Source organism: Rissa tridactyla, chromosome 4, assembly GCF_028500815.1.
Source record: "Rissa tridactyla isolate bRisTri1 chromosome 4, bRisTri1.patW.cur.20221130, whole genome shotgun sequence".
Classification (NCBI taxonomy): domain Eukaryota; kingdom Metazoa; phylum Chordata; class Aves; order Charadriiformes; family Laridae; genus Rissa; species Rissa tridactyla.
This window is the reverse complement of record NC_071469.1, coordinates 14,210,612-14,238,550: the sequence shown is the minus strand read 5'-3', so window position 1 is coordinate 14,238,550 and position 27,939 is coordinate 14,210,612. Positions and strand designations below refer to the sequence as shown.

The following is a 27,939-nucleotide window of genomic DNA, read 5'->3' as shown; positions in this document are numbered from 1 at the left end:
TTTGCTGCCTCTTTTGATGCTTTGCCTTGATGCCTGGAGTTCTCTTGTTCTTCAGGGGGTACAGGTGTTCAAAACACCACCTTTGCTCATGAATATTTTCTTTTAAATAAAGGGGTGATAGATTGCTTCAGGGATGCAGCTGATCACAGGATAGGAAATGTAACTCGAGCATCTCTAGAAATAACTTAGCAATGCTGAAAACCTGACATGTTTTAAGATAAATATATTTCATCAATTCTGCTCTTGAGATTGCAGTTGGGACAGAGGCACATCTCCCTTTGTACCTGCTTAGACTTCATTTCATGTCAGTGGGGAATGAAAATAATTTCTATGCAATGACACAAATCATTGATTGGTAGGTGTTAAAGGAGCCCAGAGTCTCCATTTTTTGTTTGGCCGATGCCTGCCGGTGTCATGTAAGCAGGCAGGAATACTCATACGACTTGATATTTTTTACAACTGCTACACTGAAGGAGGAAAGCAGACTTATCTCAGGGTAGGGGCAATACGCACAGAGGCACCCTCTGTTTTACTGACCCCCTGAAGTCTCCAGTGGACAGTGAAGTTTTGTTAAGCAGGATGCCAATATGAAAACCAATATGAATTTTCCAGTATTCTTTTCTCATTTACAGTTAAGTCACAGGTGTCATTTTAAAGGAAATTATATTCACTGATTCTTCCAAATATTTGAATTAATGAACAATTTTCTCTAAACATCCAGAGTTAGACTTCATTTCAAATAATTAAAAATTTTACCAAGGAAAGCGGTGCTAAGTTGACATTAGGAGAGCATGGTATAATACATCTTGAGGTCGGCTAGTATAATTGTGTTTTCCTCTTCTCAGAAGCCCTACCTTGATCATATTAGGCTGACCATAGAATAAATGTGCAAAAATACTTCCACCAATCCCAGTGGACTTCTGGAAATATCTATTTATTGCCAATTATTTCCTTCCAGACTAAAATTTGCATCTAAGCCACAGACTCTCCTACAATGTCTTACCTCGGTGTAATAATACATTTAGATCTGTTGGATTTTCTATGCACAAAGTGAGTAGTAAAGGGAAAAAAAGAACTCTTCAACTAATATTTGATAGCTAGGGCAAATGGTAGGGAAATATATAATCTCCAAGAACAACATTCTGTAAGGCTGACTACTTTCAGTAGAATTTAGCACACAGTATATTTTGCTATAGACTGATTCATTTTTAAAAGACAATTTGAAGTCAAATCTGCCATTCAGAAAAATATGCAGTATGTTTCCTTTCAAGTGTTGCGCATTTACTGTATGGCTGGCATGTTTTGTGCAACAAAACTCATTGCCATCAAGTGGTAAGAAGTTGCCAAATAGAAAAAAAAAAGGCTCAATACCCACCATCGTCTTCTGTCCCCCTTGAGGTGTTGCATACCTTTGCATATTTCAACTGTGACTCGTTTCTAATTGACTGACTTACTCCAATATCCTATTACAATGTGCGGTATTTTGGGAGGCTTTTCATTATTGTAGAGTTTTGGTTTTTTTCCCAGCCTGATGATATATGGACCTTTTGTGTGTAATTTCTCTGATTATATTCAGTCTATTAACTCCAACTCTGTCTTCTAGACCTGAGTCCCCTGTTCTCTGGGTTTATTTTTTATATATTTTTTCCCCCTCTGTTTTTGTCTCCTTTTCCACATCAATTTGCCTATTCCCCCTTAGTGAACTTTTTCAGTGTTCTCTGGACTGGTTGGTTTTTTTCTGTTTCTCCTTGACTTAATTTCTTTCACTGAATCTTGGTTTCACTTTGACATTTCTGTATAAAGGAAGGGTCTTACTGTTAACTGGGTCTGCTTGAGAGTTAAATTGGAAAACATGCTGCGAGGCACAGAAGGGAATTTCTCTAGGTCTTAAGAGTCAGCGTGTCTCAACACATGCCTCTGTTACTACAGTACAATACAGCACTGTTTGTAAACGGGCTGTTACATTACTACCTTCCTAATGTAAGGGAAGACGGTGTAGGCAAGGATTAATAAATAGCAAATGTCAGAATGAGGAAACCGCTCAGCAGCTCCTGAGGAAGAGGCAGTGCTTTTTTGCAGAGTGGATTCTCAAGGGCGTTGTTACGGTGAGGACTCCATGAGAGGGAGCAGAGTCACACAGCAGGTGTAGCAGCAAAACGGCTGTGCCAAATATCCAGCATGCGCAATTGCTTCATTATGGTTGCTAGAGGTACAACATGGATGTATATTATACGTATATACAACATATATAAACATACCAGGACTCTCTGGGAAAAGGGCCATCCATGGTTTTGGAACAGACTTTTAGTAAATGCAAAAAGTCTGGTATTTTTTTGTTGTTTTGTTTTCTTTTTTTTCTAATCTCCACTCCCATTTTGTAATACTCCCTTCCCCCCAGCTCTTTTCTACTTCTTCCTTGTCTCAGATTTCCTTCTTGCTTATCTTCCAGCCAAAGTGTGTGCTGGCCCTCAGAGATTAACTGTGCTGTCCAGAGGCAGGTGGGGCAATTCTGCAGAGACGGTAAAAATCCCTTCCTGAAGACCTGAACCTTGATCTTTCCTGAAGAATCTTAAAAGATTCTTTAAATCCAAGAAAAGGAGGCAGAGCTGTGAGAGGAAGAAAGGTAAACTGAGACACTGCCGCATCATTTGTGCAGGAATGGGCATGACGGGTGGTACCAGCAGCAAGGCAATAACAGACTCTGAAGTTCTCAGTTGTCTCATGCCCTTTACTTTTTTCCTCTTCCCAGACCTCTCACTAAATCCAGGCCTGTGACTAAGCGTTCACATTTTATTTTTTTTAAGTGAATGCATCATATCTTTTACCAATGCAGATAGTCCGTCTGGCTTCACATTCTCCATAGCATGTACTGTATCTGCACATTCACTGAAGGAACATTGCGTTGATCTCACAGTCTCCTTTTGATTTAGTCATAAATAATAGATTTTGGGTGAATCTGGAATTATCCCTGCACTCAGTCAGTTTGTCTTTATAACTTGCTGCTCCTGAAGGGGGCTTGAAGGATGTGGTTACAATTGTATTACCAGTGTTATGATCCAGACCTGAATAACCGTGTTTGGCACGGGCATGGGAATGAACCAGGCACATGAACTCCGCTGACCATGCAACTGGAAGGACAGAGAGGAAAATGTGGTATAAATGCAAGGACGGTGCAGCTGCAGCAGAACTTGGCTTAGAAGAGCATGGAACTGTCATTGATAAGGAGGTGTGAAGAAATCCCAAGGAGTCAAAGTAGCAATTCCTGCATTGGATATTAGAGAGAACAACATCCAAATATATCCACCTACAGTAGTTTAGGAGAAACTAGATGTTGTCTGAAAAGGGTCTGAGAGGCCAAAAAAGAAGACTGGTTTACACAAAGCAAAATGGAGTAAAAGAAGACAGACAGATTTCATACAGTCATCTCCCTATATAAAAAACTGCACAGGCCCAGAGAATTTTGTATCCAGGTAATTTCTATACCGTATTTACTACAGAGACATGAACTCACTTTCACTATTTGATTTATTTCCTGTTTTTAATTCTTATCCCAAAATTACATGAGAAATGTTACTTTACCTTATCTTCTGCCATGCAAGAAAACTCTCTTTGAATAATTTAATTTTTAAAGTGGAAGTCTTATTTTAATGATCCTTTGTGTTTTCCTTACAGTGCTCTTTGAAGGTATGAGTGTATTTTTTGATTAGTAATTAATTGGTGCTTAAACACTTAGCATTTTATGTCTAGAAGGGAAATTTTAAAAGCTTATCTTCCTGTCTGGCTGCCAGGAAATGTATTTTGCAAACAACAGTTCCTCCAACCTCTTTTTTTTTTTTAATGGAAAAATAACATAAAAAAACTACTTTGATTTGTACTTGCTGGTGTGGGGACTCAGCTCAAACCACTGATGAAGTAAATAAGAAAAACGTGCTCATGGTCTGCCAGATGCAGCTGATAAGGTCGGCATCGGGCTCTCCCCCTCTGAACGAAGTGTTGTGCCGAGGGCTGCAGCACAGCAGGGTCTGGCCTGATGCAGGTGCCCTCCCCTGTGAGATGGCAGGACCTCGCCTGCTTCGTGCCAGACCCTTCAGGTGTTGCCTTTCAGAGGGGCTGGCAAGAGATAGGGCCATCTGCAGTGCCCTGGGAGGTGTCCCTGCATGTGGGTGCAGGAGGGTGGGGGTGAAGTGTTGGTGGGAAGGTGTGCTGGAGGTGGGTGCTGGGCTGCATGATGAGCCCACAGAGACCCCCAGGCTGTAGGCAGGGAGTGCCCATGTGCCCACATAGGGAGCTACCTCTTCACCAGTCAAAGAGAAACTGCCCGGTGGAAGCTGGGAGCTGCCCGGCAAGTATCTGTTAAACTCTCACAGCCAAATCACTGAGAACCTGCTGAACAGTGAACTAAAACATTTTATAAGAATATGCTAAAACATAACAAAAAAATGTCTCTTTAGGCTGGACCAGGTTATTGAACACAGTGTCTCACATTTAGCTTATGCTGAACTATTTGGCCACAGCTTCAGTCATCTATTGAGGTAAAGTGAAAAAATAGTGTGGTGAAATCAATAATGTTAATAGCTCTTGCAAACAGAAATTCTCAGCCAACTGTTTAAGTTAATTTAGTGTATCTGTGTATTTGAAATTATTACCAGTTGCATTAGATTGTAATTCAGGGAAACACTGAGTAAGCAATGCACTCTCATCTTGTCCTTGTACTGGCAAATGCGGAGGACTCGGAAAGCACTTGGCACAGAATATAATTTGTATGCACTGTAGATGGATGTTTCAGAGAAGATCAGCTGATCAATTCCTAGCTTATCCAGAGACTTTCTATATAGATGTAGGCAACCTAAGTAATCTAGCTCCTGCCTCAGTTTATCATCTCTAACGTGAATGCGGCATTTTATTGCATTAAAAAGATGACGTAAAGCAGTCATATTATGAATAGTATCATATATTGGCCAGAAGTACAGATGATTGCAGTAAGTCAAGCTAATAGGTTGCACAAATTCTGAAGGAAAATCAGGTGTTTCCATTGCAAGCTCAAATATATTTAACCCATTCTACTGGAACGAGAGCAGCAAAACAATAATTTAAATTCTTATTCCTGCTCCTTTTGAGAAGTTTTACTAACTACACAATTTTAAAGCAAGCAAATGAAAACAATAACTTCATACTTCATACTATTTAATCTTAAATATCATCTGAAGACCCTGAAGACTGTAGAATGTTTTCTAGTTATAAAAACGTTCAGCTATTCTAAAGCTAGTTTCCTATTTTTCGAGCTGCTTTGACTGCAAACAAAACCATTCAAATCTTTTCTCCTTGTACAGTGAACTCAACCTTATTTTAATTTGATTGCAACTCTGTGCTAAAGTGTAACGGAACGTTAATTCTTTCAAAACCCGTGGCTCTTTTTTTTTTTTAATAAACAAACTGACTTCTTTGAGTAATCAAGTTTGATGGAAGAAGAAATCTGGAGGGTATAAAATGAGAAGGTCATTATCATGATGTTCCAAACGAACACTTATGGCAAAGCATTTCTGGTTCTACTTACAAGTTCTGCTGGGAGCACTTCAATTTTCTGGCTCATTGTCAGGTGAAGTTAACAGCTTTTAAGGGCAGATAAGTCATGTCTGAGTTTGAAACATCCACGAGTTGGAAACTTCTTTGAGATTAGAGAGGATTTTGTTTGGTTTTTTGTCTAGCTCCCCAATAGCTAAGCATGAACATTTAAAGCTATATCCTCAGCGGGGGTAGACAGTTTAAGATCTATAATTTCAATGGACTTTTTTTGATTTACATTAACTGGAAGTAATGCCTATACATGCTTTTACAGAACAGTTATGAAGGATGTACTTAGTTTCAGGTTAATCCTGAGGTTTTGCTGTATTAAGTACAGTTGCTTACTCACCATGCTGCAAAGAAAAGAAGAAACAGTTTGGGGTTGAGACTAAGCAGGCTAAGACATGCTACTGTTTGCTACCAGTTAACGAGAATTTTAGCATGGCTCTCCCAGTCTGAGTTGAAAGAGCCTGCTTTTGTCCTGAGAAGACACCTCAGGGTCCTCTGGACTTGCCAGGAGGACAAAGGGAGATGCAATATGTTCCCTTCTTGCTGGTTGAGTGCAAAATGATGCATCTTAGTTCAGAGGAACAAAATGAGTAACAGGCACAAACTGAAATACGGGAAATTCCATGTAGACATAAGACAACACATTTTGACTGTGAGGCTGGTCAAACAGTAGCACAGGCCGCCCAGAGAAGTTGCAGTCTCCATTCTTGGAGATGATGAAAAACTTGCCTGAACACAGCTCTGCTGTAGTTGTCCTGGCTCTAGGCAGAGGGGTTGGACAAAATGATCTCCAGAGATGCCTTCCATTGCCTTCCATTGCCATCCATCCTGTGATTCTGTGAAAATAAAAACCCACAAAAGTGTCAGAACTGAAAACTACCCTTGATTTTTAGAAGGGAAAAACAAACAAAAAGTGACTTATAATTTTCCAGGCCGTAAACTGGCATTTGGTTTGCCGTGAATCTAGACCTGTCTTATAGGAGAGAGACATGTACTTTGGGCAAGGGAGAATTTTTGAAAATATGTCTTTTTTACTTGGTATTCTAACAGCCTTGAGTGACGTGTAAATAGTGTGAATGGTTCAGAAAAGTTCAAAAAGCACCAGTGCAAGAGATGAGAGTAAAATTACTGTGTAAAATTTGGTTTAATAATAACCTTCAAAGGAAAAAGAAACCTTTGAAAGCAAAACCGATGTGAAATAGTATGCTGAAATGGGATAGGATTATCCAATTTTGTATTTAAGTACTATCACAGGAAAATTCATCCTTCATGAACAATCATTTTAGGTATCAGGATGTAGGAATAATGTTAGAGGGCAGTAAAAAGGGGAGTCTGAAGGGAATATAAAGCAGAATCCACTTCTAGCAGTCCCACTGGATTTAGATAAGCGTGTTCAATGGGACAGCAATTCCAAAGATGACAGGAGCTCTAATTATGATTATACTAGTTTCTTACTCAAGTTTCGGTGACTTTATGTACAGCAGTCACGTAGGTTAGTCTGTCTCTGTGCAAGAGACTTTGTTTCCACCTGAGTAACAAGGTTTATTACTTACAGTAGGGAATCAGAGCATTGGATATATCCAGTGCAAGATTTTGAGAGAGATGCTAAGTGTTGTTATAGAACCTGCTATCAGACTGAACTAAAAACTTGTCCAGCAGGCGCTGAATGCAGGGCATCAGTGACAAACACCACGACCGTGGTGTACAAGGTTTGATTTCTAGTGCTGGCAAAGTGGGCTTAACAACTTTCACTCCTCAAAAGTTAACATTTTCTCATACTTACTTATTTTACAGAAATATGTAGATGTAGGTGTCAGCTTGATATTAACTGTAAAAAACCTGATATTAGACAGGATCTCAGTGGAGCCAGGCAAGTTCAGACTGAAGCAACTAAAGTGAAAAATCACTCTGGGTGGCGAGGGAACTCTATTCTGTTATTGCAGAATAGATTTTATTTCGGTGTGGTAGCAATCGGTATTTATGCTTCACAGCCTCACAATAAAGAAACAGAAATGTACTTATTGGAATGAGAATATATGAAATACAGTAAGGAAAAGTGAGCTTCCATGGAGAGATAGAGAGGATCAACGCTGTAAAGGCTGCAATAAATCTTCCATATACCAATTTGTCTCCTTCCCAGAGTTTCATCTCCAAATTCTTCACCTTTACCACAAAATTTTCTTGTTATAGTTGAAATTGGGTTATCAAAAATAATGCCTTTTTTTCTTACTAGGGAAACAAGATTTAACCTGGTCTTCTTTCTATTTAAGGCACAAGGACAGTGAACTTGGCACAAGCCTCATCCAAAGCCCATGACCACGAGCAGCATTATCTCTCTCATGTCTTTGGTATTATTGAAGTGTTTATGGTTAAAATTACCATTCAAGGCTTTGATTTAATTCTCTTTTTGTAAGCATTTTCTTCTTTTTTGATTTGTGAAAGTTTTAATGCCCTATTATCATCTCTGGAGTTTATTCTGAATTTGTTTTAATACATTCCAGAACTCACTGCTTGGGAAGAAATCCACTGAACTTGCTGAATTTCAGCTCACTATACAAAACCTCGGCTTTTGCATCTGGCTATGGTTAGTTGCACAGTTTGATTTTCAAACAAATGAACAAAGAAACAAACAAAATATCCTAGATACCCTCACAACTGATCTGAGCTTTATACAGAAAAGTTCATGAACTTTGTTAGCAACTCTAGATTTGTAATGAATGCAGATAAGTTTTATTTGGCATGGCTTTACTTCAAATATGATAGGCTGATTTTAGATATATTGGAATGGAAAAATCTAAACACAACCGCTTCTGTAGTTATGCCAGCATAAACACATCCCTATTCCTTGTCATTTGGAGCTTAATATTAGAAATGTCCACGCCAATAAAGAAAAACCCAGAATCTCCTTACATGCTTGTGCCAAATCTGTTCTGTTTGTGCTATTGTAAGCTATAAAATGACAGATAGGAGTGTTTTCAGCACTATGCTTTAGCTGATCCAGAGACAAGAAACTGTCAGCTTTTGCCCTTTTAAAAGAACTAAAAAGTAAAGATTGAATTAGTCTCTCACATGTCTTATGAATGGGTTAGAACTGTGAGTTAGGATGGGTGTTACACCACAGCATAAACCCAGGATGGACCTAGAAATAAGAAAATCTATGGTGTTCATTACTATTCTTTTCCTTTTTCTAAATTCAACCCTCTTTCAGGTCAGCTAAAAATGCAAATGAGTCAGGAATTCAATTCAATACATACCCCGAGCCCACTATAGCAGCTATGAGGTGTAGGAAACGTTCTAAGCCACACAACACGCAGACCCTTCTACCTGTAGCACACAAGCTCTGAACAGTGCCGTGCTCACTACTGCAGAAGCAACAGTGGCTCTAGAAAGAGGAACAATAGGAATATAGATAGATAAAAACCTCTCTATGAGAGATAACCTGTGCACTTTTTCAAATCAGTATATACATTTACTATTTGTTTGTGGGTTTTTTTTTTCATGGGCTAAATTATAAGAACTTTATTCCCCCATCGTGGCAAAATTAGACTTTTAAAAGTTATTAATCTGTACATTTAGGAAAGAGCTTACATCAGTTTCTTATTTTACTGCTTGCTTTGGTTCTCCCAACTCCCTTTCAGCAGAGTCCTCCTGCTTTGATGTCTTGCTCTCTACCCAGATTGCCAGAAGGCTTTCAGTTGCAAATGCAGGTGTTTTCAACTGCTAGATACAGTTGTGTTGTATTATTCATTGTTATTATTGTATTATTAGTAGGACACTTCTTTTACGTAGAGGACAAAATAGGAATAATTGGAAAGGTAGCACACTACACAGAGGAAGGTGGTACTCGGTGAGACATGTTTGGCGGCGGAGGAGCTAGGTTTGCAACCACATTGCTCCTTTCCATCTGTTTCGTATATCCATCGTTGAACCTGGAAAGTGCTCTTTTTCTAATAGACTGTCTTGCCCATCAGGCTGGTATCTGAAACTAATTAAGCACGTCTTTTGAGAAGTCTCTTTACAGATAGCACCTAGAAATCATCATTGGAAGTCAGGGTTATTTGTTACATGCTGGAATTTTTCCCTAGTTTTTGTTGTAGTAGTACTTGAGGAAACTGGCACCTGCAAAAGCCAGGTCTTCTCTGGCTGCTGAAAATCATTAGAAATGTCAGTGAGTGTATCTGCACCTCAGGGGCAATCTTGAGGCTTGTTACACAGCAAAATGAACACCGTGGTCATCCTCCTGGCAAGGATTCCTCTTCAACTCTTGCCCTGTTAGCTCTGTGTGCCACGTAGACAAAGCAGAGTGACGTCCAGAGGAGACTGGTGAGTTGGAACCTTTCTGCTCTGCTCAGGGGGCAGTGCATTGCCACTGAGAAAGAACCAAAGCTGGAGAGTGAGGCAGTATAAAAACAAGTGACTCAAGGTGGTAAAGGGATGATGGAGAATCAGGGAGGATGAGGAAGAGTTTGGGAGCCTAAGTAAACCCTACAAAAGCGGATAAAACATCAGAGAATTGTCCTCCCTTCTCCCCATAGAATTTTCCTGATATTTCTTCTCCTCTGTGTCAGCTCTCCCTAGATGGACATTATGCTCTTTGCACCCCCATCTTCCAGGACGCCCTGACCGTCTCCCATTTTGAACGTCTAGTAACCCCATATGCTTTGTATTCATTGAAAAAAAAAAAAGAAACATGGTCTTGGGCTGTTTTAATGACAGCAAAGGACTTCCATATTTCATATTAGTCAGAGGTTCAGAGGGATCTTTTTGATGTGTGTGCTTTAGCTCATCTATCAGACTTTACACTTGTGGTTTTTTGAAAATAGATATTCTAATCATCATTCTTGAGAGCTTTTGACTCCGAAGACATGAAAGTCTTCAAGTTTTCATCTGTCTTCTTTTCTACAGAAGCCTCAGCAAATGGGCATGCTTAAAAAGCACGCAGCTTAGTACCCGGAGATGGGATCTTCTGCAGCCTCACGCTAATAACACTGCCAGGTGGTGGTGTTGTACAGTTCCAGATTGTGCCTGACTGGAACGGAGGTCTGCCAAGGCCAATGCCTGGTGCTGGTCACGAAAGCAGCAAATTGTCTTATCCACATGGATGTGGAGAATTCTTCCTTAAAGGTAGATCTCATTTTCACTTCTGGAAAATGTTTAAATTGCAGTCTCTGGCTTTAAAACAAATTAGCCTCTCTAAAGTTTATGACAGTGAAGAACATGGTGACATTTCTGTTATCTGTCAAGCATGTCATCTTCTGTTAACTCTTGCTGGCTTCCTGGCCCCAGCCGTGTTCTTTGGTAGTGAACTCTACCATACAGTTATGTTGCCTGAAAAAGTATCTCCTTCAATCTGTTTTTAATTTGCTAAATTATAATAGTCTCCTTTGCTTTTATGCTATAAAACCAGAACAAAAGTTCTTTTTCTACTGTTCTTCTCTACTATTTCTAGACACTTACTTTTAACCCCATCTCTGTTTTCTTAGGTGAACATTTTTACTCACTCTCTGCTCAAATGCGCACCTTCCCACAGCCTTAATCATTCACCCTTCTTTCTAATTCTGCAATACTTTGCAATGGGATCACCTGTACCGTACCCTTCTTCCACATGAGCTCACGCCATCAAGCCAAAGCCCAGCGTTGCTATTTGGGGATGGCTTAGCAGGTCACAGCTTCACGTCTGTCACTTAGGTGCCCCTCTCCATCTTAGCCTGTCCAGGGTACAGTGGGTGCCACACTGAACTCTCTGGTGGTTTATTCCACTATGCCTGATCTGTGTGAAAAGGTGACTTCAAGCTAACTCGTAACAGTCTTTTCTTTAAATATCCCCTCCATACACAGTACAAATGTTACCTACAACAAAACTTCTGAGATACTAGGGGCCAGACTGCCATTATTCAAAGCAAATAGAGATTATATTTTTCATTAATCCTCATCTTTCACTAATTCCTTGTTCCTTCAGATCATGTTTTTTTTTCTACAAAGTCAGAAACTGTTTCTATAAGCTGACACAGACTTATGGGAGGAGGAGCAGGGATTTACATGGTCAATAGTGTAAATGGGCTTTACTTCTGCTGTGGCTGCAGAGCTGGAGCCGAGCTGGTCTTGCTGGGACGAGTGGATGGCTGCCTGTAAGACGAGTTGTGTACCAAAAGCTGGGTTCCTCAGGGAGCTGAGGCTGCGCTCTGCTCCCGGCCAGACTTAGCCTTCTGCCACGGCTTCCCCAAACAGCTTCTGGTGCTGGTGGCCACCCCAGGGCCAGCAGAGTTAAGCTGTGGCCACCATGTCCCAGCGGGCCTGCATCGCCGTGAGGGGCCAGTCCGGCCTTGGCGAACACAAAACATGAATTTTCCCTTAAGGGTCGTGTTAAGCTTTTGCTAACAGACCCCGGGCCACGGCTGCTCAGCCATTTCGGGGGCGAGTTACTAAAATTTATAGATTTTGCCGGCAGGGCTGGACTGAGAAGAGCCTGAGCTGGGGCTGAGCTTTCCTCGCACCTCTCCCCCGCCTCAGGGGGCTGCGAGGGCCCTGGCCCGCCTCAGGGCCCGGCCGTTACCCGCCGCGGGGGCGGCGCCAGGCACACCGAACCGAGCCGCGCCGCGCCCGGCCTGGCCCTCGCCGGCCGCGGCCCCGCACATGCCCAGTGGCAGCGCGGCTGACGGGGCAGGGGCGGGCCCGGCGCGGAGGGCGGCTCGGCCCGGCGCGGCCCGCCTCGCCCTGGCGATGCCTCAGCGCGGCGGCGGCGGCAGCGGGGGGGCAGGCGGGTAGCGGCGGCGGGGACGCGGTGCTGCTGCCCTGCCTTTCCCTGCCCGCCGCTGGCCCTTCCTCCGCCCCCTCCCGCGCCCCCCTCCCCCGCGCCGGTGCCCGGCTCAGCCGCCGCTCCGGGCAGGGAGGAAGGGCTGGGAGCCGCCTCCCGCTGCCCCCGGCCGCCCCCCTCCCCATGCAGCCCGGCCCGCCGCTGGGAGCCCTCCCCGGGGGGATGTTTCTGCGGCCGCTGCCGGGATAACCGGCGCGCCGTCCGCCCCCGCCCCGGACGGAGGATGCTGCCCGCGCCGTGGCGGGTTCCGACTCGGGCAGCAGCGGCCGCATCCCCCTCCTCGGCTCTGGGCAGCGTCGCCGGGGAGAGATGACTTCAAGGCACCAGGCGGACTGGATCCCTTACAGGTAGCGGGGGGACCCCCGCCGGGGGACGGCGGGTGGGGCGGCGCGGGCGGCGGCCGGAGGGACTGGGGCCGCTCCTGGTCTGGAGCGGCTGCCCCTCGGGGGGTCGCCGTCGGAACCCCGTTCCTCGGCGGCGGGGCCGGGGGGGCCGGACCCTGCCCGGGGAGCGGCCGGAAGGCGGTGGGTGCCGCCGGGTGGAGCGGGTGGCAAACCGGCCCCGGTGCCTGCTCTCGGTCCGGGGGTCCCGCTCCCGTCACCCAACTTCGGGCCGGTCCCGCTCGGCGAAGTTCATCGGCCCGTCTGTGGGGAGAGCTGTCAGCCCGGCGGAGAGCGGGAGAGCCGCGCAGCGGGAGAGCTTCCCTCCCTGCATCCGCCGCGGCGCCCCCCCGGAAGGAGGGACCGGAGCGCTGCGCCGCCGGTGGCGGCCGGCGGCCGCGGAGACCCCGGCCCCCGCCGGCGGGCGCTCCCTGCCCCTTCCGCGGGGCGGCGGGCCGGGCGCGGCCGGCGCTTCCCCGCGGCCGGTGGTGCCGCCATGGCGAGGAGCGGGATCGCCATGGCAGCGCCCGGCGGCCGGCTGCCATTGGCTCCGCCGTTGCCATAAGCTACGGGAGCCGCCAGCGGCGGCGGCTGCCCCAGAGCCCCGTGCGTCAGCGGCGGTCGCCGGCACCGGGCCCGGCCCCGGGGACGCGCCGAGCCCCGCTCGCCCTGCGGAGCCCCGCTCGGTCCCCCTTCGCCTGGCAGTGCCGGGGTGGGCTCGGCGGCGGCCTGCCCGTGCCTGCCCCCGGCGCGCGGTGTTGGAGCGGCGGCAGCGTTTGGTGCTGGCACGCGGAGAATAGTTTGTTTCTGACTTGCCGGTGCGAGGAGGGCGCCAGCCGAAGGAGGGTTCGCTCCCGGCGGGATGGGCCGGGCCGTGCCGTGCTGTGGAACAACAGTAAAGCCGCTTCTGAATCCGCTCTTCGGAGCCACGTTAACGTTGTGGGGCTTTTTAGTTTTCATTAAAATCTCTTTTTCAAACTGAATTATTGCAGAAAGACATCAGAGGCATTTTAAAAACGTGTTCTGGATAAGACAGCAAGGCATGTTTCTTTCATTTGTTTCATTGTAAATAAAACAAGGTGGATACAGTAACATAAACCCTTTTTTTTTTTGGGTGGAGAATCGTGAAATTAAAAATCTTTACAGAGTGCGGTTTAAGACAAAGAAAGACAGCTGTTTACGCAGATCAGTTGTAGTTTCCCCCATTCTAGATGACAGTATTTGTAGTGACCATATGCCACAATGAGTGCAACGTAAACACAAATAAATCACTCCTTAATACAGAAGAAAAAAGATGCACAAGTGGAAGTCTGCTGTTTTGATCTCTGCAAGTGATAGTTCTAATAAACAGAAGAACGAGAAAGAAAGAAAACGGATTACAACGAACCCAAGAATTTTGCTGCTTTCTCCGGCAGCTTTTTCAGACCATGTGTTTTGGAAAGATATAAGGAATTGGCACTAAGGCTTCAAAAATGACTAGCGCGTGCATTCTGATGCAATTTGAAGCCTTGTAATGAAGGCAAAAATACCAGAAGAACAGCTGTTCATGGTTCTTCCCAGCAGCAGAGTGACTGTTTCTCTGTTTTCTCATTGTACACAAGGCTCTGCAGAGGCCAATGCCAAAAGTTTGCTGAGGGCTTTTGTAGCAGTAGCCTTGAAGAGAGAAACAAAACATCTCTTCTGTTTCTGCTCAGTGCAGTTCAGAGAAGCAAAGGGAGACAAAGCAGTAGATCTTCAGAGAAACACAGATCTGATGATACTCATGTCTTTTCTAATATAATATTATTCTTGAATGTTAACCATATGTTTATGGCCAGAAACTGCTGAGGACCACCCCAAACCAAAAGGCAAACAAACCATGCTTCTGCTCTGAAGTGTCTTTGTTTAGGCTTCTAAACTCTCATGGAGTTGACTTCTTTTTCAGTCTATAGGGCTAATTCCTGAGTTAGAGGTATATCACTGCAAATCTCATTGAACTTGCTTGTTTAAAGCATCCTCCAGGATCCCCTAAATGTACTTATCCAAGAAACAATAGTTTCTGAAAGCATATATGACTGAGATTACACATGAAAACACTTTATTAGTAAATTAGGTCAAATAAGTAAATTAAGAGTGAAATACACGAGGTGAGGGAGAAGCCTGATGTCCACCCCTTGGAATAGTTCATCTTTCCGGGAGCAAAATGCCCCGAGCTTATCTGCTCTGTTGCTTCAGATTCTTGTTTACTGTAGTGAGTTCAATGGTTGTTGACTGTCCAAGCCTGGAGGCCTGTTCCCTGCGTTCTTTATGGCCCGGGTGGCATGTGACAGCCCACAATGTCACTGCTGCTAGCGCGGGGCACAGAGCACAGGCTGATGGGCATGCTGAAGTCTGTAAAGACGTATGGGACGTAGCCAGAGCCTTGCTGGTGTACAGTGTGCTGGAAAATGCTGCAAGCCCTTCTCTGGGCTTGGCAAAAGCTGTTTCAACTTTGGCATGGACTTTAAAACGGTAGCATGACTCCTAAACCTATACTGCTCCTCCTAGAAATTGAAGGTACATGCAGCTATATACCTGAATTAATTCAAGCAGATAAGTGTTTTTTTCTTTAGAAAAATGTCATATTTTTCCTTACAAGTGAAATGAGCCAGAAGGAATCAGTTCTGCCTGTGTCTTGTACAACTCATTAAACAATCCACGTGCATGTCCAAAACTCACAAAACAGATTATACTTCCACTTTTATGGTGCTGAGAACGTTTTGAGTGGGTTAACAAAAAAATAACAAAAAACACTTTCAGTGTCAGTCCTAGCTTTCTCACGCTGAGGTGGATAAAAAATTTATATTGTTTGTGAATTTGCAATTTTGGTATTTTGCCCTTTATGTCTTTTTTTTCTTCTCTTATGTATTCTGCTTTTGAAACATTAACAGTCATAGGTTGAAAGAGATTTGATTTCACTAATGGTATCAAATACAATTGACAAATTATTTTTAAAAGTAAATATTTTGCAGCTATTTTCATGACACCATTTTGTAGACAGAAATTCAAGCATATGATTAAGTCCATACTCACATGAAGCTACACACCAGGTACAACAAGCTAGGAATTATTTTTTAAATTGAACACAATTTTAACAGCTTTTCTGACCTTTATTATAAAGGATCAAAATAGTTTAGACTCAAGTAAAAAATCAGTTGCAGTTCATGTAGCTGCCTCCAACCCCAAAGTGATTCCTGATGGCAATTAAGAGTAAGATGTAGCTTCCTTAGGAATTATGGTCTCAAGCACAGTAGTGTTTTCCTTTGGTATCCTTTAGCAGCTTCCAGTAGAAAATACAAAGCAGAAACACCTGGGAGGCATTACAGATTCATAGGAGTTCAGCTTTTTAGTTCAAAAATATGTATTTTTTGGTTTCTATCTTTTTCCTGAACTCATTTTTAATTTATAGAGTTTCTGAAATTAACATATTCATTTTCATTTTATGCTGGTGTGTCTTGTATAAGCAAGCATATTCCTCATACTACATAACTGTAGTTAAACGAAACTGTTGCTAGCCAAGATAAAATTGTCAATACACTTAGTCACAGTAAGGTCCCACTTCCTATTATTATTATTAGTTATTATGTTTTCACCTGCTTCTTTAACAATACATCTCAATACTATAACTTAAAAAGCAGCATTTGCAAAACCGTCTAACCTGCTTAATAAGAAATATATAAACGTTGTCAGCTGAAAAGTGCGGTCCACACAGGAATAGATTTGCCGCGAGTCCCCAGAGTTCTCTGCAAAGCATCTCTGTAATGCTACTGAGACTTGGTTTGTGCGGATAAACCTGCCATAGCCCAAGGCAACCTGTGAACTGTGCTGCCGGGGGTCTGGCACTGCGCGTGGAGGGTGCTGTGTAAAGCAGATTACACAGCGTGCATTTGCAGTGGCATAATACCTCTTGATATATACATGATGATGGTAATAATATACATTACCTGTGACATTTTTTATTATACTCAATCGTTTATAGCTTTTATGAATTTGCTCTGAAGTTTTAAGGCTGTGCTTAGATATCACAGCTATAAACAGTCACTAGTTATTTATTTGCAGAGTGAAGGATTGCAGTTGGGTGAAAATTGTGGAGCAGAGCTGTGCTGGAAATTCATGAATCATGGCAATTAGAGCAGATAAGAATTTCTGAAAGTGTGATGTGTAAACAAGTCCTGGAACAGGCTTGAAGACTGAAGATGTCCCACACTTGTTTCTGTGCATTTATTTGAGGTATTGGTGTATTATTTAAGCCTCAACACTCTAACGGCAGCAGTGCAGGTAGAGTGCTCGCCCCGCTGCAAGGTGCAGTTTGTGACTGAGAGCATCGCAATGCAGGCAAGCTCGCTCCCAGCTGCCTGTGGTGGGGAACGGCATCGATAATTTATGAGAGCACTGCTTTTTCTAAAGAAAAGGGTACAAAGAGCGTGTGTCTCTGCTCTAAATTAGACTGTCTAGTCTCAGGTTATTGCGATGTATAAAATTAGCCGAGCCGTGTGCTTTTAAAATGTTTGAGTTCTCCCCTAATTGGGGGTCTGCGCTCTTACATAGGGTGTTACTGCTGTAGTGCATAAGAGACTCCAGCTAAGATCAAAGTCCAGCTCTGCCCAGCGTCAGTGGTAGGGAGCTGTACAAGCGCATCGTCAGAGGCAATTGCAACCCTGAAGCTGATAGCCTAAATCAACCAGGCAGAAAAGAGAGGCGAGGAGAATAAAGTATCACTTCAGTTTTACCAGTGAGGGAAACAGAGACCTGTGGTAGTTGCAGGGAATTGGCTTAAATGGAAATGGGACAAGGCTCAAGGGAGATTAGCATCAGGGCTGGGAGCGAAACCTGGTCGTCCTGTGCTTTGCAGTGTGCCAAAGGTGGATGTAAGTAAGGGGCTTTGCCACCTCTTGCAGGGTGCGCTTTGGGCCGTATGACAGATAAGTTGCACCGTCCTATAGTGTTGTGACCCCCCACCACCTTTGCAGCGTCAACATCCAGATCAAGGCTAAAGCTCATTTCGTAATAGGCCAGTGGGTTTCTGGTAGCGACAGTCATTTGCAGGGTTCTGGCAGTGGCAATCATTTAGAAGCCATCTGTGCCAGATTGGGATCACAGCCAGAAAGTGGATATAAAATGTTATGGCTCCTCTTGCAGTTCCCCGAGTCGGACAATTTTGACTCTTATGCCTGAGGCTTTTTGGTCTTTCCTTAGACATGCAAGCAGCAGCTTTTCTGGAAGGTGGTACTTTTTATTAGTAACTAAAAATTGTCATTCTAGAGAGCGGGATCTTTTCACACTTCCTCCTTGTACCTCTTCCCCTCATACTAATGACTTATTTTCTAATTCATGGTTCTCTGTTCTTTCTCTTTATGAGCAGATTTCTTTTTGTCATTTGTTCCTACGTCTTGCTCTCCTTGCCTCTTTTTTTTGCTTTCTTCTCTCTTTCCTGCTTAGAGATTATTCACGAAAATAGGATTCTGTCTTGCCAGCTATATGGTACCCTTCTCTGTAAATGTTTGTTCTTTGATTTGTATTTTATTGTTTGTAACTTTCGAATAAATCCATTCCAGTTTCTCATTATATTACTTCAATAGTTAGTACTGTGTGCAATTTTTTTAAGCCAAAATTATTTTTTTTGCAGATTATCAAGAATTTAATTTCAGTATCTGCAGCAGATTATTCAAAGATTATTGCTTTAAGCTTGGATGTTAAAAATCAGTGTTTATTTAATATCTCAGCTCTTGCTGAAGCTTTTGTTACTGCAGTATATGAAGGCCAGTAACTGGGATCAGGAGATGCCCTTCTGGGTGATAGTCTGTGTCACACAAATGGCGGGGGGGGCTAGTGGGGAACTGAAGAACTGTTCTCTCTCTGGTTTGCAATCTCTTTTACCACGATGTAGTGGCAGGACGATACCAGCAAGTTCTGAGGACTCTCAGCTGAGAATATAACACCTCTCTGGGCTCTGTTATCATCTGTATTACGCTAATAGTATGCAGGTATACAGCAAGATGGTCTTCAGTCTGAAGAAGCGTCAGTTTAGAGGACAGCTACAAAAGGGCACAAAATACAAGCAGAAAGATGAGGGTGACTGTTGGCATACTTCTTGTTGCTTTAATTTTTGTTACAGACATATGATCATCAACTTCTTTTGACTATTCTGTTCTTAAGGAAATGGGAAGGAAGGGGATACTGACTTAACTAGACAAGGAAATGTGCTCCCGCAGAAGGGTGTATAGAGTGTGCAAAGGTAACTATGGGAGAAAGTGGAAAGACTGGAGTAGTTATCTTGGAACAGGATGAGTACATGTGATAAAAGATGAAACTTTTTTGCTGACATAGCTGTTTTACACCATCTTGTTTTATGTAATTCTTGATGGTAATGTAGCTTTTTTTGCTTTATACATGTTCAGTAACTGTGGATGTATTGCGGGTGAGCTACTGAATAATTTTAGTTTATGTCTACATTGCGTAACTTTGTGACATTTAGGAAGGTCTTTAAATGCTCAGTTTGCTCTGCAATTAAATTATTTACTAGATGTATTTGTATTTTCTCCTTTTACATTAATAAGAAGCCATAATATATCTTTACTTTCAGTGATTACAGCAGAAGTAGCTTTCAGACTTTTGGGTTGCTAGTAAGTTGGGAGATTACAGATTTATCTATTATCTATCCTTAAAGGGAAAAAGCAACCCAATTTAAAGCACATCCTTTGTTGAAATGCATCCTTATACAGCAGAGGATAGCAATGACTTCTGCAAGTACAAGAACTTTGCAGATCTTGGATGCTGATTCCGTGCAGTCAGGCTACTACCCTTACACCTGCAGGTAGGGATGCTGTAGTGTCTAACACCACCCCCTGCCTTACATGTAGTTGTGTGGTTGTTTGCAGGAAGCAGGCACAAAGAGGTGCCACAAGAGCCTTTCTATTGACATAAAAGGGGATTGGATTGGTTCCATGACCTTCTCTGGGCTCATGTTTTAGCTGAGCAAATAATGGCAAGCAATCTATAATACATTAATATGAATGTGCGAGTGCACTTTGTTTGTGAGTGACATACGTATCTTGCTCTCTGACAACACAAGTGCCTGAGTCATTCTTTCATGAAGTTGAGTTTAACTTGAGTTCTCAGACGTTTACCAAAATTAAGTCTTGAATTGCAGATTTCAGTGGAAACCTCATGGTTCCTGTTGATGTGCATGTTAACACAAGTCTGAATATCATAATTCATAATTAATAGAACTCATTTGACACAGGTAATGAAACCACAGCATGAAGTTTTTAATGGTAATTTTAATTGTAATCACATTTCTAACTACCTGCAGGTGAGAAATTACAAGATGAAGAAATTCCTTGATTAACTTCAAATGATGACTAAGTTGGAAATTGTATCTGCAAGTGAAATACAGATATGTCAGTATTTGATATATGTTTAGGGAAAGGATCAAAACAGGTCTGTCTTTCAAATTTGGTATCGGTTTGAAATAAAAATGAATAAAACTAAAGGCTAGGTATTTCCATTAATGGTACATGTGCCACAGCAAGAAGCATAAGAAAAATTAGTCTCTATTTTCGAGAGCTGGTTGTTGCTAACCGATGCTACTACAGCAGCATTTTCACTTGTCTGTGGTAATAAAAAACCCCAAACATTCCATTGTATTGCAATTCTCACTTCTGAAAATTTGAGGAAATTATTGGATACATTGTAGAAGTTAAAGAATAGATAACTTGTCTGGACAGTGACTTAAATGAACTGCACAGGTCAGGTTGAGTGGCAAATGAAAGACCAAGACACTTACTGTACCTTGGAACGCATCCCACTATTTTTGGCAGATACAAATCCCAAGACTCAAGCCAGAAGTGTGAATTTCCATTAAACGGTCTTTTGCAGACATCGAGATTGCATGAACTCTTACACGCCTACCTGAAACTTGAGGTTAGTTATACAGATAAATAACGTGTCTTTTGGGACACTGCATCTGTAGAGGAAAGTTAAATAGCATTAAAGATGTCTCTACATACCAGTGAGTCAGACCTCGATAATTGATTGTTCCAAGTTACTGAATTTTAAATCACAACAACTGGCTGTTTCTGCAGATTTAAAAAAGTGAAGTACAAGGTTTTAGAGAAAGTTTTTGTGCTCGCCCTGGAATAACGCTAGCTTCGTTTTATTGCTTGTCCTTAAGGCAGAGCTCAGGTACCTCTGCATATATTGTGTATCATAAAATCTGTGCAATGGTGGAGACATGGAGAACCCTGTAGCTTTGCTTGGTGTTGAATTGGTTAAATTCTTTCCTTCTGTATTTGATCTCTGTGGTATGTCCATGCTGCATACTGCAGTGCAGTAGAGAGACACTCGGGCGAGCTGCCTGTGAGCTAACACAGACACTGAAAACCGTACAACAACATCAAAAACGCAGATGATTTACTCCTTTGAGGAGCAATGCAATTCAGTCTGTGAGGAGCTATGGGCTACCATAGTTAAATTGTTTCCAGTATAGGTGTTAGCTTGTTTACGGCTAGCTGGGTATCTACTATAGCACAGTTCACAATCTGAATGTAACTTCTTGTTTAAAAATCATTATTTAGTCAAAACTGAGAATGATAATTTTTGGCTCTTCAGAGCACTAGCCACCTATGAGCAACCTAATCTAGGCTCTGGATTTTCAAAATTCTAGGATAATTCTTCTTGGATATGCCAGGTATGTTAATTATGGAATACTGTATTATTGCCCAGAGAAACTGGGCCATCATATCAGTGCAAAAAGATCATGTCATTGCTAGAAGTTTGAGGCATCCTGGAAGATGCCTTTTAAATGTCAACTACTTCAAATAAGGATATAGCGTAGTTTTCTGGCACTATTGATGCAGCTTGAAAATTTGTTAATTACTTCCTTGGGTCTTGAATATCACTCACAGATTTTAAAGACTAAGAAAAAACAGCACAGGAGAAATTTAAATTAAATGAAAGGTCCTTCCTTCCTTCCCGTTTCCCTTCCCATTTTGATTCTCAGGGACCTTATGTTATTTATTCATTTAACACTATATGCCTGAGGCTTTGTAAGAGAGAGGTTGTTCTGAGTAGTATTGAAAGGAAAAAAAGTTTTCCAATCCTGTGCACCCCATGTCAGAATGATTTCCAGATTATTCTATTGCAAAAAATGTGAAATTACATTTGCATAGTCTGGAAAGTGGGATATACAGGTTGAAGTGTGGAAGTCTCTGCCCTGTGTGTTGCATTCCTTAGGAAGGTATTTCTAATACCTCAGAAGAGGGCCTGGACTTTCAGATTATTTGTTGGTGTGAGCTGGGCCCGTTCTGTGAAATTTTATCCTAAAACTCTGGAGGTCACTGAGTTTACAAGATTTGGGTTTGATAAATTGGTATTCTTTTACCAAGACTTCTGGCAAAAGAATCCAGTGAACTCTAGACTTGTTATGAAAGATTTTAGGGCTTAGAAAATTAAATTTGCTTACAATAAATTATAATTTCTGAGAGCCATCATTTCATTGAACTGGTACCAAATAATATAAGCCATAAAAAAAAATTAAAGGTGATAGTAAAGGCAACTGGGAGCTCGTGAGAAATGACTATTGAGTTGCTGGACTTTCAGTTTATTGATTATTGCATTCCATTAAGATATGAGGATTTTGAAACAGAAGATTTAAGAACATGTGCAAAATAGCTGTATTTTAGCATTAAGCTGTTATAGGCCTTTCAAAAGATGGAATGTAATGCTACACAGGGAGCCTTGAAGAGTCTATGGCTGGATTTTCAAGAGTGCTCAGGGTCACTCTGAGTCTCTGCTCACGTTATTTCCTAATTGTGAGCCTCTTTGAAAACCTGAAGCTTCTATTGAAAATACTTAATGTGGTGGAGAGGGAAGGGAGAATGACTATTGTGCTGCCTAGTCAAAATGACAAACAGCATATAAGACATTGCAGTTTTTATGTGTTCTTTGGCAAGAACAACTCATTCTCATCTGAAAAAGCTTATTCTGAGGAAAAATGTAAGATGCATTAGAGGCATAGAAGTTTTCACTGCACTGCATGATGGATTGCAAATACTCAAAGTAACTCTGTGCATTGGGATGAAAATTCAGCCCAAGGGGTTTTAGTTTATAGCCAGCTCTGCAATATGGCGTTTACTGTGGACTTGGATTAACAATGCCAAACATGACTGCGTATTGCAATAAATAGTAAATAGAAAGATGGTGTTCTATATGATTTTGCTTTTCACTTTTCACTTGATGCCTTCTATCTTGTTGCTAATCTTTCATCATAATGGCTATGATATTATTGCTGTATTTTTTATTTTCACTCCATTAGAATAGATCAATAACTAATAATGATTGATTCACTATTAATAATTCCCTAAGTTATTTACTTTGTGAAATGAAAGACATTTGTTTTATTTTTACATCACAAAATGCCTTCCTCTGTATTCTAATGATACTCAATACTTAAGGAAACTTAATCAGCTTGTTTCTGTGGTTCTTTCCCTTTTCGTCGAGTCCTCTGTGTCTGAAAATTTGATCTATAATGCACTGTCAAATAAACGGCTGATGTTGGTTTTGGAGAGCATAGTGTATGTGCTGCTGGGAGAGTGCCTGGACATAATACGGGTTGAGTTAAATTTGTCAGTAAGTCAATGGCAATATTTCCTTATAATCTTCCAGCTTTTAAATCTTTCCATAATCGTAGAATAGAAGCATAGAATTGTCTAGGTTGGAAGTGACCTTTAAGGTCATTGAGTCCAACCATCAACCTAACACTGCCAAACCCACCACTAAATAATCATAAAGCAGATAAATATTTGATGAGGATTTCAGGTCTGTGCTCCCATCCAGGAACTGTCATCAAAATTCTTTCTAAAGTAGACTTCAGATTCAAGCAGAAGTTCTTCTCTCAGCACGTGGGAGCAGGGGAGCTCAGATGCGTTCCCTGGGGAGCAGCATGGTTTGCCAGCACACATAGCTTCAGCGACGTGGGCGAGCAGGCTCTGATTGCCACCGGGATCACCGTTGTGAGGCCGGCAGCCCAGAGAAGAGCACTGTGTGCTCCCAGTCTGCGGCTGATAAAGGTAAGGACATGTGCACTGGTGGCAGTTCAGCGCTACCCCAGAATGATAAACACTTTTGAAGGGTCACATAGAGGAAGCTGTTGCTGTCGTATGCATTTCTAACTTGTGCCAGCCGGCTTTCTTTCCATCATTCTGGGACCGAACTCTCCCTCATCGTGTTCCAGTTTTGGCTGGGTCCTGAAAGAGTGAGGAAATGGAGCCCTCTGAATCTGACAGCGTGAAGCTGAATGACGTTGAGTGGATGATCCTGCAGGCTGAAATGGCTCACCTTGTAACCTTGTACGCTACGATAAAGACAAGCTCACGGGTTGTGTGTTGAAATATTAGAGCTATGAAAAATGTGCAAATAACAGTGATCACGTGCTACATCAATTAGACATTTTGTGCAGCGGGCAATTAGTGTTCAATAAAGAAACAAGAAGATACACGATCATACATATTTATCTAAGAGAAGTAGAAAAACATCTGGTGCTGCGTGAGTGTTGATTAGACCCAAAGGGGGATCTTGTTTTCACTCTTTTTTTTAATGGTCCAATAGCTAAAGTGATACTTTCTGTTTTACTCAAATGCATTTAGAAATATGTTCCCACAGTGCCAGAAGTGTTTTAATTACATCTGATATGGTTAAAAGGGATCTCCAGCTTTGCCTGATACAGCATCCTATATCTGAGAGTACACAGTCTGTGCTTGCTTGTTATTTCTACTGTTGTCCCCTTTTCCTGACACGCACTGGGTGGTTTATGGTGCCCCATCCCTGGAAGTGTTCAAGGCCAGGCTGGATGGGGCTTTGAGCAGCCTGGTCTAGTGGGAGGTGTCCCTGCCCATGGCAGGGGGGTTGGAACTAGATGGTCTTTAAGGTCCCTTCCAACCCAAACCATTCTGTGGTTCTATCGTGTGGCCAGGGCTGGAGAGCTCGGTGTGATGGGTCCCTCGGTGGTGTGGAAGTACCTTGGTGTGGTGCTGTAGTGCACTGCCCGTCTTGCGTCTCGCCCTCAAGTGCTGCTCTGTGTGTGGAGCTCTGGGAGACGATGCAAAGGCAGAGGCGTGTTACCCCGGTGTTACAGGTGGGGACACTGCACATACAGCAGAAGCGTGGCTCCTCCAGGTTCACAACTCAGTAGTGAGATCAGGGAAGGAATTATGTTTGCTTTGTCTTCTACTTCCATCCTTATTATCTCTAAAACAGATTATCTTTTTTATTTCTTTTCTATTTCTGTTTGTCTGTTTATAAGAAATCCAAATTAAGAACTATGCATGTGTAGACAAGAAAAAGCGAACCCAGTAAACTTCCTTCACAATGTGTTGGGGTTGGAAGGGATCTTCTGCATATACCTGTAAGAAGTGATCCTAGGATCACTACAACTTTTGAAGCCAGAATTCCTTCAGCTGTTGTTTAAAATATTTCCCTATGTGGATTCTTATTAATAACATTACTGAGTTGAGCCCAAAACCTTCCTCTCCACAGACAGGCTATTGAAGGTCTTTGCCTCTACCCAGCCACCACCTTCATCGTGAAATCTGTTGTACTTAGAAAGATTTACCCCTCTTTAATTTTTGTTGAAATTAAGCAACTGAAGAAAAAAAATTATAGACATTACGAATGCATAAGTCTTTCTTCCTTAAGAAACCACACAAAACCCCCTCATTAATGGATACTGAATTGTTAGTGAAGGAATGTGAAGTTTGAGTCCTCTGGTCAATTTTTATTACAGAACGCCTACAAATGAGAATTCTTGAAAATACTGATACCCTTGCTCACTGCTTTCTGTCTTGTAATCTTATGCAAAATATAATATTGATATACATGTTTTATGGGAGACAGAGAAGAAAAATACTTCTGACAAAGACCTAAATGTTTTGAATTTAATTTTACTTGCATGGTATGATTTGCTTCCTGTTCTAGAAAATCAGCAACCAGTCTGATAATCACACATTTCTATTCACATTTTACTCGCACTTTAAATGAAAATGTTTGATAGGAAGGAACTAGCAGGCTTAGAAGTGCATCTACTGACAAGGCTGTATGTGGCGCTTCAGTCCCCAGTGGAGATTGCTTTTGCTATAATTGTTGCTAACAGGCATTCTAGCAGGTGAAGTGGAATAATTAAAATGGCAACTTCAGCCACATATTAAAAAAATATGAAAAGGATGGTGAAAAGCCCTTTCCTGTAACGGTTTGCTACTGATGTCACAGCACCTGAACAGCTCTTTGTTCAACAAAAACCCTTTACCTCTTATTCTTCCAGCCGTTGCTTTACAAGTTGAACACAAGCTTAAGAAAGTCTCCTGGCAAATAGATTTGTAGGTTTTATTGTGGTTTTTGTATCCACAAAAAGTGCTGATAAACTTTTCTGTACTGTTTGTCAACACAATCTTTCTTTAGCAGTTAATCTGATCTACTTCAGCTGTGATCTGTTTAGTTACACAAAACCAAAGATGGTTTATCTCTAGACCTTTTAAAAGACACACTGGAGCAAATTAAATTGTGCTTGTTTTCTGTGTTGAAAAATGGAAAGCACAAAATCCGAGACCTGTAATATCTTGAAGTACCTCAGGACCTGTTTCTGTCATGCTTAAACAAATCTGCTGCAAAGACCGTGGCTCTCGTCAGTGATACATCTCTAAAGCTGTGCCTGAAATTTGAAATGGAGGTGGCTTTATACAGACTTTTTTTATTTTATTATTAAAACATTTGGGATGGGAAACAATTTGCATTTTTTCTGAATACATGGCAAGTGACATTTACAAAATTCTAGATTCCCGTTATTCTGCCTATCTTGAAGCTATTTTGGCAAGTTGTAAACACATAGGAAACAGTGCTTCTTGCAATAGAATTGAGTATTGAAAATTCATTTAAGTTCCACAGATTGAATCCACAGGTTGAAATTCAGTGTAGGACTATCGTTTATTTTTCCTTTTTAAAAAAGAAGGAGAATAAAACTAAAACCCCAAACTTAGCGATAGCCAATCTTCTGTACATTTGAATTGTTTTAAACAGGAGAGTTTGTCTATTCTATGCAGTAAGTAGAGAGTCATTAGTTTTTTCATATGTTATTTCTCACCAGTGAATTTATCTTTGTCTTTCTGTGGTTTCATAATATGCCTGAATCTCAGAGAAAAGAGAAGAAAAAGACAAGGGAAACAATTTTTGTCTTAATTGGTAAATGAACTGCAGTGTTCTCAGTATCTGTATTTAGCATGAAAACAGCCATTAGAATTGCAGATTTTGCTACCCATTTTGTTTTGAGGAACTGACAAACGTACAATTTGCAATCCTATATAATTATAATCTGATTCTAGAGAACTGTAATTTCTACCAATATCTAGAAATACAGCATTTGAGTATAAATTTTCAGTACACTCTGTGCAGGGATTAATGGCACAACCTTAATGAGAATTATGCTCATTAATTCTTAATGAGAATTAACCAATTAATTTATTGGTTATCATGCTGGTATTGTATCGTGTATCTATTTTGAGAGGTCAAATTATACTGCAAATCTGTAGTAGTATGTGGCTGGCAAAGAATGCTTGTGGTTTTGTATGATAGCTCTTTGTTGGTTTGTAAAACGTGGTACTGTATTTGCTTAGCAATTGTCCCATGCTGAAAGAGAAAAATAATGCTCAGCTCAGGTAAGAACAATTTAAAAACCAGTAGATTGGATAAATGCTGAAATCTTTTATCTAATGCCTTTGGATATTTTGTTAGAGTTATGGATGACAGCTGCTTGCCAATTCAAGAAAAAAAAACAAACCCCAAAACTAAAGTCGACACACCTTTTAAAATCTAATTATCTTATACATGCTTTACTTTAAAGAAACGCTTACTCTTTTTGCATGTAAAATGTTTGCGCAAATCCTAGGAGTTTTCAAAACAATCATAAAGAGCATCTTACCCTTTTTGTCCTTTTTTTCTCCTTGGTTGCTGTTTCTAGGAAAAGGTGAATATTTGACAAGCACTTTAGAAAACAAAGATAAAAATTAATGATTTGTTATCAGCGTCTTCTTTTGGTGTTTACCATTTCACATGCTGAATGCTTCCATTTTGCAAATACTTAGCCATTTGAGTGATCCACTGGCTCAAATG

General features: G+C 41.8%; 1 protein-coding gene across 5 annotated transcripts in view; it reads left to right on the top strand.

The window, feature by feature from the left end:
- TUB (TUB bipartite transcription factor) overlaps positions 1–27,939 on the top strand; it is a 136,446-nt gene that overhangs the window by 52,348 nt on the left and 56,159 nt on the right. Inside the window, exon 1 of one of the 5 annotated variants that reach the window (XM_054200135.1) lies at positions 12,348–12,732. The exons of 1 other annotated variant lie outside the window; for it this stretch is intronic. In XM_054200135.1, the coding sequence (XP_054056110.1) occupies positions 12,695–12,732 (38 nt within the window). In that variant the 5' untranslated portion in view covers positions 12,348–12,694. Of the gene's footprint in view, positions 1–12,347; positions 12,733–27,939 lie in introns of those variants that run through there. 3 more of the 5 variants (XM_054200136.1, XM_054200137.1, XM_054200139.1) reach the window with 3 other exon arrangements.